Here is a 10,048-nt window from a genome sequence, read left to right on the forward strand (position 1 = left end):
CATCCATTGTGTTAAAAGGACAGGGGCATGGGTGCACAAACGGAAAGTTGAAGAAGTTATTGTTACACTTACAGAAGATGGAGGACCACAGGAAGAATGAATCAATCCTTTCGATTAATCCCAGAGGATACACACTCAGCAGCCATTAACGGTCATGATCAAACCTCATCCCTTCTCTTCCTGAATCTTTCAACCTCTGCGGGAACCTCTGTTTGTAGCCTAATTTTGACCATAATTAATATATCAAGACCACCAACACGTTATTACACACCAAACCTCTATCCCAACCCACCCCACTCCATACCAAACATGTAGCAATAGATATATAAGTAGATAATTTTCTCCCAAGAAAGAAAATATTTGAGATTGCCCAGTTCCTGATTTTCACCAAAAAAAACAAATTTTGATAGAGAAACTGCATGCAACTAAATATTGATGCCATTGGTTACATCCATTCTTTCATTTCTTTTCAACTATCATAATTCAGATACTTCTTAGTACTCCTACTTTTACTAGTATATTTAGATTCTGATATATTTGTTGCTGAAAAGAAGAAAGGGACTTAAAAAATGGCGGCTGCATTGGCCGGAGATGATCTATCTCGGACGTCGAGTAGTAAGAGAAGCTGGAGGTCACAGAGTATAAGGGAAATGTGGCAAGGGCAGCCGGATGTGTTCACAAGGAACAGTACACGGCGGCAAGAGGTGGATGATGAGACGGAGCTCAAGTGGGCAGCCATCGAGCGGCTGCCGACTTATGACCGGATGCGAAAAGGGATGCTGCAGCAGGTTATGAGCAATGGGAGGATAATACATGCTGAGGTTGATGTCACCAATCTTGGTACACAGGATAAGAAGCAGCTAATGGAGAGCATTCTTAAAGTTGTTGAGGATGATAATGAGAAGTTCCTTCAGAGGCTGAGAAATAGGACTGATAGGTGAATTTTGATGATCAATACAATTTGGATACTTGATTGGCTTAAATTTGAACATGATCTGATTATGAAAGTTGATTTTTTTACAGGGTGGGAATTGAAATTCCAAAAATTGAAGTGAGATTTCAGAATTTATCTATAGAGGGAGATGCATATGTTGGAACAAGGGCACTACCTACTCTGCTGAACTCCACCCTGAATACTCTTGAGGTATTATCTGAATTTGCATATGATCTTTCTTTGAACTTTCAATGTCTGAACTGAAATTATTCATTGATCTCAATTTTTATATTTATATTTTTAGGCTGCTTTAGGGATGATTGGCCTTTCTCCATCAAAGAAGAGGGTGGTTCAAATACTTAAGGATGTGAGTGGAATTATAAAACCATCAAGGTATACATTTAAAATCCTGTAGATCTGGTTTAATCAAGATTGTAGGAGATATACATCATGAAATATCCTTATTTATACCCTTCTACATAAATTTATTGGCGATCTGTTTGCAGGATGACTTTGCTTCTTGGGCCACCAGGCTCAGGCAAAACAACATTGCTAAAAGCACTAGCAGGAAAACCTGATGATGATATGAAGGTAGGATACTTACGTTACCATTTTTATTTGAATGCTATATTAGAGAGGACTCGATAATGCAATGAACGAGATTTTAAGTTTTTTCCCTTTCTTAATACTTCGAGTAATTTCCATTCAGATATACAGTAACATTTACAGCTAAATATGGCCAAAGCAAAGAGAAACTTGAAAGATGGAAAATACTTTTAGCTTCTTGTATAGTTTCATTTTCGTACATCTATGGAAATTCAAAGATGATTTTGTTTTTGCTTTGTTTCATTTTATAACTGATCTTGAGTTTGTGAACAGGTGACCGGGAAAATTACCTATTGTGGCCATGAATTTAACGAATTTGTTCCGCAAAGAACCTGTGCTTATATTAGCCAGCACGATCTTCACTACGGTGAAATGACAGTTCGTGAGACATTAGATTTCTCTGGTAGATGTCTGGGAGTCGGAACCAGATATGAAATGCTGCTAGAACTGTCAAGACGAGAGAAAGAAGCAGGTATTAAACCTGATCCTGAGATTGATGCGTTTATGAAAGCCACAGCTATGGCTGGACAGGAAACTAGTCTGATCACGGATTATGTGCTCAAGGTCCGTATGGTTAATAGCTATCTACAAGGAAATATTTATCTTTAAGCCTTCTTGGGCAAGCCTAACATATCAAGATTTTATAACAGATTCTTGGACTGGATATTTGTGCTGATATTATGGTGGGAGATGATATGAGAAGGGGAATTTCAGGTGGACAAAAGAAGCGTGTCACTACCGGTATGTGGTTCCACAATGATTCTTGACATGTATTTAGAACAATACAGTTTTATGTTTTCTTTGAAATGTTAACAATCTTAAGGTTCTATTGGATACAGGGGAAATGTTGGTAGGACCAGCAAAAGCATTTTTCATGGATGAGATTTCGACAGGGCTGGATAGTTCCACAACTTTCCAAATTGTGAAGTTTATGAGACAGATGGTTCATATTAATGATATAACTATGATAATCTCTCTCTTACAGCCGGCTCCAGAGACTTTTGAACTATTTGATGATGTTATCCTACTTTCAGATGGTCAGATTGTTTATCAGGGTCCGCGTGAAGAGATTCTTGAATTTTTCGAATACATGGGATTTAGATGTCCAGAAAGGAAGGGAGTTGCAGACTTTCTACAAGAAGTGACTTCAAAGAAGGATCAAGAACAGTATTGGTGCAAAAGGAACCAACCTTATCGATACGTATCTGTTCCTGAATTTGCAGAGGCTTTCAATTCTTTTCACATTGGGCAAGAAATAGTGCAAGAACTTAGAATTCCATATGACAAGTCGAGAACCCATCCAGCTGCCTTGGTGAAAGAGAAATATGGTATCTCAAATTGGGAACTCTTCAGGGCATGCTTCGCGAGGGAATGGCTCCTGATGAAACGAGCTTCGTTCGTGTACATTTTCAAGACTACACAGATAACAATAATGGCAACAATTGCATTGACAGTTTTCTTGAGAACTGAAATGAAAGCTGGTCAAATAGACACTTCTGCTAAATTTTGGGGTGCATTGTTCTTCAGTCTCATCAATGTGATGTTCAACGGAATGCAAGAGTTGGCAATGACAGTTTTCAGGCTTCCTGTGTTTTTTAAACAGAGGGATTGCTTGTTCTATCCTGCTTGGGCTTTTGCCTTGCCGATTTGGGTCCTTCGTATTCCCATTTCTGTGATGGAATCTACATTATGGATCGTTTTTACGTATTACACCATTGGCTTTGCACCTGCTCCTGCAAGGTAAGTTCGAAAACCACCAAGTTTTATGAATTCTTTATCATGATTCTCTTTTATTGATGGATTATCTATATATTTGTGCAGGTTTTTCAAACAATTGTTGGCATTTATTGGGGTACATCAGATGGCGCTTTCTTTGTTCCGTTTCATTGCAGCACTTGGTAGAACTCAAGTGGTGGCAAACACACTAGGAACTTTCACGTTGCTGATGGTGTTCGTTCTTGGAGGCTTCGTCGTAGCAAAAGGTCCATACTCCATTATTTTATTCACTACGTTAAGTTTAAGTAGATTTTTTTTGCAAAACATGTTTTGAGATTTTTTGAAGTTACATTTTAGGGCGATTTTTTAAGTTTAGAAGTTTACTTTTGTGATAGTAAGTCTTCACTTACTTCCAAAACAAGTACTTTTACCTATTTTAGGCTTAACCAGACATGATCTACATAGTTTTATTCAGTGACGAATTATTTCGTTTTATACTTCGGTCGCAAAAACTTCATCATTTTGCATTTCACAGATGATATTCAAGATTGGATGATCTGGGGATACTACGTTTCTCCTATGATGTATGGACAAAATGCCATTGCCATCAACGAGTTTCTTTCTGAGAGATGGAGCACAGTAAGATTTCTTATACTCATCTCCACATTCCAGTTTATAAGCAAAAATATACTATTAACGTTGGTTTTTATACTTACCTTATACAGCCCACCGAAGGACGTGAAAACACAGTTGGAAAGACTCTTCTTCGAGACAGAGGTTTATTTACAACAGAGTCTTGGTACTGGATTTGCATTTTTGCTCTTTTCGGATTCTCTCTTCTGTTCAATGTTCTCTTCACCGCTGCATTGACATTCTTAAATCGTGAGTAAAACATTCGTACTAGCTTTTATGAATTTTATGCTGCAGTATAAGTTATAAAAAGTCCCTCTCTTAACTGTGTCCTTTTGAACTCAATCTCAGCTCTGGGGGATAATAAAGCTGTCATAAGAGAGGATGGAGAAGGAAAGAATAATAAAAGACAATTGACATCAAGTGTTGAAGGTATATGGTTTCTTAAACTGTTGGTTCTATCAGAGTAGTCTTTTTCTGACCTTGTGGAAGGTAGTATGACATAATTGCTTGATCATGAAAAATTAAAATTCTTAACCAAAACAATATAACATCCTTAGGGCTGTTTCTTGGAGACATCAAAGGAGTAATTTCATTATACCTTCATTCATCTGATATATAACGATAACTACAGGTGTTCAAATGGGTGTGAGGAATCCCAGCAGAAATGCTGGAACGGAAAATAATGAAACAAGAAAAGGGATGGTTCTGCCTTTCGAGCCCCTCTCACTTGCATTCAACCATGTTAATTACTACGTTGATATGCCTGCCGTGAGTCTCTCATTCCAAATCTTTATCCATAGTGTGACCTTCATTCATCTGATATATAACGATAACTACAGGTGTTCAAATGGGTGTGAGGAATCCCAGCAGAAATGCTGGAACGGAAAACAATGAAACAAGAAAAGGGATGGTTCTGCCTTTCGAGCCCCTCTCACTTGCATTCAACCATGTTAATTACTACGTTGATATGCCTGCCGTGAGTCTCTCATTCCAAATCTTTATCCATAGTGTATATGCTCCATCCATTACAAATTTTCTAACTTGTAAAATTGTTTTATATCAGGAAATGAAGACTCAAGGGGTTACCGATGAGAGACTGCAACTGTTACGCGATGTTTGTGGTGCATTCAGGCCAGGCGTTCTGACAGCTTTGGTTGGTGTGAGTGGAGCTGGAAAGACCACCTTGATGGATGTCTTGGCCGGTAGAAAGACTGGAGGGTATATTGAAGGAAGCATAAGTATTTCGGGTTTCCCGAAGATCCAAGAAACATTTGCACGAGTCAGTGGTTACTGTGAACAGAACGATATCCATTCACCTTATGTTACTGTATACGAGTCACTTCTTTACTCTGCCTGGCTACGCCTTGCTGCTGATGTGAAGACAGAAACACGAAAGGCATGTAACTGTAAAACCTTGTCCGAGAAACATATGGTATATCATAGAAATCATACATAAGCATTGTTTTCTGACAGTTCTTCTCATTTCAGATGTTTGTTGAGGAGGTAATGGACTTAGTTGAGCTTAATCCCTTGAGGAATGCTCTTGTTGGACTTCCAGGAGTGGATGGTCTTTCAACTGAACAGAGAAAGAGGCTCACTATTGCTGTAGAATTAGTTGCCAATCCTTCCATTATCTTTATGGATGAGCCCACCTCCGGACTTGATGCTAGAGCTGCTGCAATTGTCATGCGTACAGTGAGAAACACGGTGGATACAGGCCGAACAGTGGTCTGCACGATTCACCAGCCTAGCATCGACATATTTGAAGCTTTTGACGAGGTATAGTTTCACTTGTAAATGCCTCAATAATTAAATCTTCAACCCATGTGTAGCTGCATTTTGTTTGACACGTGTACATTGATTTCTCTTTGTAGCTACTGTTGATGAAGAGAGGAGGACAAGTGATTTATGCTGGACCTCTTGGTCGCCAATCCCATAAGCTTGTCGAATATTTCGAGGTCAGGTTCTCTCTCTTGTGCGAGTTTTTTTTTCTGTTCTATTAAGTAAAACTCATTCGCAAGCTAATAAAAGTTTTATCATCCTTGAGATAGTATAAAAATTCCTCTTTTCAAGTCATTTGACCAATAGGCTGATATATGGTTCTTCTATTTAATCATTCAGGCTGTACCAGGAGTTCCCAAGATCAAAGAGGGTTACAATCCAGCAACTTGGATGTTAGACGTCAGCTCTAGTGCTGCTGAGGCTCAACTCGACGTTGATTTTGCAGAAATTTATGCCAACTCAGATCTTTACAGGTGAATGACAGATGACACTGTACCCTTACAAATATACAGTATTAGACATAGCTAAACAGTATTGTTTTTCCCTTATTATTGTCCAGTATTTTACAATCCACCTTACCAAACAAGTCACTAGCCTAGAAGTCTCGGATTGAGGTTGTTGATCATTTTCTTAATTTTCCAATTTCAGGAGGAACCAGGAGTTAATAAAGGAACTTAACACTCCGGCACCAGGCTCGAAAGATCTCTACTTCCCTACACAATACTCCCAATCCTTCTTAATTCAGTGCAAGGCTTGCTTCTGGAAACAACATTGGTCATACTGGAGGAACTCACAGTACAATGCAATTAGGTTTTTCACAACAGTTGTCATAGGAATTCTATTCGGCGTTATCTTTTGGCAAAAGGGAGATCAAATGTAAGTCCAACATTTCCTTGTTCTTGCTTAGTCATTTAATTCTAAAGAAAGCAACCAGTCTGAATATCTTTGAACTGTTGTTATAATCATAAATGACATTACCTAACAAAAAGCTCGACTATAAATTTACGTGTTCTGCCAACAGAAATAGACAACAAGACTTGCTCAATCTGTTGGGAGCTATTTATGCCGCTGTCCTTTTCTTGGGAGCCACCAATGCTTCTGCAGTTCAATCTGTTGTAGCAATTGAGAGAACAGTTTTCTACCGTGAAAGAGCCGCAGGAATGTACTCAGAGTTGCCCTATGCATTTGCTCAGGTATGAAATGGAAATTTTCAGTTCAGGTTTTTAAAGTTAATTTGTGCATAAGAAGCAGTCTTATCACTTAACCAGCAATTCTAATTATATTCATTTTCATTGTTTATAGGTGGCTATAGAGACTATCTATGTTGCAATTCAGACCTTTGCTTACTCTCTACTTCTGTACTCCATGATTGGATTCCACTGGACTGGAGAAAAGTTCTTCTATTTCTACTACTTCATATTCATGTGCTTTACCTACTTCTCAATGTACGGTATGATGGTTGTTGCATTGACACCGGGCTTCCAAATCGCTGCCATTGTTATGTCCTTCTTCCTCAGTTTCTGGAACTTGTTCTCTGGTTTCCTCATTCCCCGTCCAGTACGTATTCCTATTTCCGCCACACAAAACAAGCTTTCAAAATATAACAACTATACTCGCTATTTCAATAATTTACAACTAACCTGGTGCACAAATTCTTGCAGCTTATCCCAATCTGGTGGAGGTGGTACTACTGGGCTTCACCTGTTGCCTGGACAATCTATGGTATTTTTGCATCTCAGATAGGTGATCAGACGGGCGAACTTGAACTCACTGGCAACACTGGTAGAGTAAGGATTAATGATTTCCTCAAAGATTACCTGGGTTATGACCATGACTTCCTTATACCAGTTGTTTTTGCCCATGTTGGTTGGGTGCTCCTCTTCTTCTTTGTGTTTGCCTATGGCATCAAGTTTCTTAACTTCCAAAGGAGATAGAGAAATCCAAATTTTTTGGGGGACGATTTTTTTAAGATATTTAGATTTATACCATATAGTTAAAGTGTATATCGGCTGTGTTGTAGGTGTAGCTCAGCATATTGGAGAAATAACTGTTTACTTCTCCATTTGTTCTTTGAATTGCTCTTGGTACAACTGTAGTTTTGTCTGGTTTGATTTCTTATTCAATCAGTGTATAATTATTCTTTTTATCTCAGTGAATTGTAGAATGCTTTGTATCATACAAGGAAATAAAATACTTCTGAAAATTTGATTATAAAGACTTTTTCTTCACATATTCGATACACGATCAGAACTTCATCTAGACTTGAGTCTTGCGCAAGGGAGAAGCTGCATTACGTCCAGTATGGGCATCTAGACTTTTGGGCAACAAGTATTTGTGGGTGATCCCAGTGAAGGATTAGTGCATGAGCAGCTGGAATCACACCAGAAAACCCCATGGAAAGAAAGAGGGCTGCCCTGAAACCCCTGAAACGACCACTGGAGAGAGCCGGTGCAAGGAGGGTGATAACAACAAGAATTCCTACTAATGTGATTTAGCTTAGGAACACTAGGCGCCAATGTGGGTGATTTGAGAACGTATAGTATATTGGCGCGAAGAATGAGCAGGCGATCATGAGAGATATTCCAGCATAATTGAGGCTCCAAAAGAACAAGCTGAAATGTTGGGAGTGGCAGGCGAAGAGATGGGAGATTGAGCTAAAGACGAAACAATTCATTGCTCCTCCTAAGAAAACAAACCTAGGCCATGTAGGAAGTGAATCGGAGTCTGCATTTGCATATAAGATTGATGCCTTATGGATATGTCCTACGTAAGATTTCTGCACATCAAATATGTATCAAGTTAAAGACATTATATATTGGTCTTCGACTTAGCAAACTGAAGAATACTGGATGAGACTCGACAAGTCTAATCTAGTCTAGCCCAACTTATCAACAATAAGTATCAATATTCTACACCTGCAGACACCTCATTGTATTAGAAATTACACAAGCCACATTGCCATGTATAGTTTGATATAAAATTACTAACTTTAACGTTAGTACATTGTATATTATTACCAGATACAGCATTAAAGTTGTTGACATCAAAATTTGCAAGAGTTAATCTTGAGCCAACTTTAAGAAAAAGGGCGATCTATCTCATACTATGGTGATCTTGAGAAGGCTTAATTGTATGGTATACTTGTATAAAGGCCCCCCTACAAAATCGTTTCTCTACTATTTATACATAATTACAGTCGAAATTACATCAAATCAATCAAATCGAGAATAGGACCAAGCTCGAAAGTCGGGTCGAGAATTTCTCTTGTGATTGGTTGATCAGGACGATGGTCACGTGTCAATATTTTCCTCAGACAATGATGACCTGCAAATGATTCGAAGGCTTGAGGCCTCAGATTGGTGGTTTTGGGAGGTGATGACATCATCTTTTACAAGTGTATATAATTGAGAGGATGAGGTAACAGGAAGTAATCATGATGTCTTCTTGAGATGACGGGGGCGAAAACCCGAGCTGAGCTTTTGTGACCGAGCTCACACTTGTTGGGGTAGGGCCTGCGAATGACAATTCCATGAGACTGGAGCTCGGTGGTCAACAAAAGTCAACTCCCAGTAAAAAAATCCTTGTAATCTGACAGTCGTCACGGACCACAATCCAACTGTCGCTCCCTTTCCCTCTCCAACAGTCCATTATTGTAATTTGTACATCTCGCTCTCATCTTGACACTCTAACTACATCCTCACTCCTCAGCTCCACCAAGGCGCCAACCGGCCGAAGCCAGATTCCATTTCTTGTTTATCATTAAATCCATGACCAGAACCTCGGCATTCGGTGTCGAAAATTTTTTGCCCACGCCGAACTAAAATCCTGGCTCCGCCCTAGTCTTGAGAGTATACTATGATAAAGTTTAACTACATTTTCATGAATCACATTTGTCTTGGGGCATTGGATTCTTGTAAATGATGCTTCTTATATAAGTTAAAAGACAATATAGTAATTGTGCCAATTAATAACTTTATCAAGAACAAGAATTTTACTGCAAGTGACTGGACAAAAGCAAAAAAAACTAAAAAACTAACCATTTGTAGATCAACATTTAATCCTATGAGTTAATGCACTGAATCTCCCTTTTGCTCCTCACCAGACATTGTTTCTTAGTGTTAAAGTCTGAGTTTATTGAGGCCCTCTAAAAGTTCGAGGTTACAGTACAAGAACTTCTCTTTCTCCTTTGTCGGCACTGTTGGTGTTTCTTCACTACAATTTCCTTTCTCACTAGACAAAAATTGCAGGATTTCAATCCTTCCATGCTTAGCCTTAGAGATATTTTTTGTGCAATCTCTCTGCCTCTTGTAACCCAGAAAGTGTGCCATTGAACTTTGCCAACATTGCATTCTGATTTGCAAGTTTCCTAATCCAGAC

At 38.8% G+C, this 10,048-nt stretch overlaps 1 protein-coding gene across 2 annotated transcripts; it reads left to right on the forward strand.

Annotated features, from left to right (window-relative positions):
• Positions 1 to 314: 314 nt before the first annotated feature.
• Positions 315 to 7,886, forward strand: LOC111391340 (pleiotropic drug resistance protein 2-like). 2 transcript variants are annotated; one of them, XM_023016539.1, is made up of 20 exons: positions 315 to 937; positions 1,024 to 1,144; positions 1,239 to 1,327; positions 1,441 to 1,525; positions 1,814 to 2,104; positions 2,191 to 2,281; positions 2,380 to 3,280; positions 3,362 to 3,522; positions 3,792 to 3,895; positions 3,982 to 4,138; positions 4,238 to 4,318; positions 4,521 to 4,657; positions 4,953 to 5,285; positions 5,378 to 5,668; positions 5,764 to 5,847; positions 6,011 to 6,144; positions 6,320 to 6,547; positions 6,693 to 6,864; positions 6,974 to 7,228; positions 7,333 to 7,886. In XM_023016539.1, the coding sequence occupies exons 1-20, from the start codon at positions 570 to 572 to the stop codon at positions 7,603 to 7,605; spliced, it is 4,356 nt and encodes a 1,451-aa protein (XP_022872307.1). In that variant the 5' UTR covers positions 315 to 569; the 3' UTR covers positions 7,606 to 7,886. The 2 variants fall into 2 exon arrangements, with proteins under 2 accessions (XP_022872307.1, XP_022872306.1); XM_023016538.1 differs by lacking the exon at positions 4,521 to 4,657 and adding an exon at positions 4,729 to 4,865 and having other exon boundaries at positions 7,333 to 7,605.
• Positions 7,887 to 10,048: the final 2,162 nt, after the last annotated feature.

Source organism: Olea europaea, unplaced genomic scaffold (assembly GCF_002742605.1).
Source record: "Olea europaea var. sylvestris unplaced genomic scaffold, O_europaea_v1 scaffold775, whole genome shotgun sequence".
Lineage (NCBI taxonomy): Eukaryota > Viridiplantae > Streptophyta > Magnoliopsida > Lamiales > Oleaceae > Olea > Olea europaea.

Bases quoted from the DNA above. Each gene is read 5' to 3' on its own strand.
- LOC111391340 (XM_023016539.1), top strand. From the start codon at position 570: ATGGCGGCTGCATTGGCCGGAGATGATCTATCTCGGACGTCGAGTAGT. The intron at 3,896-3,981 runs GTAAGATTTCTT...TACCTTATACAG, and splicing joins TTTCTGAGAGATGGAGCACA to CCCACCGAAGGACGTGAAAA. The intron at 5,669-5,763 runs GTATAGTTTCAC...TTCTCTTTGTAG, and splicing joins TATTTGAAGCTTTTGACGAG to CTACTGTTGATGAAGAGAGG.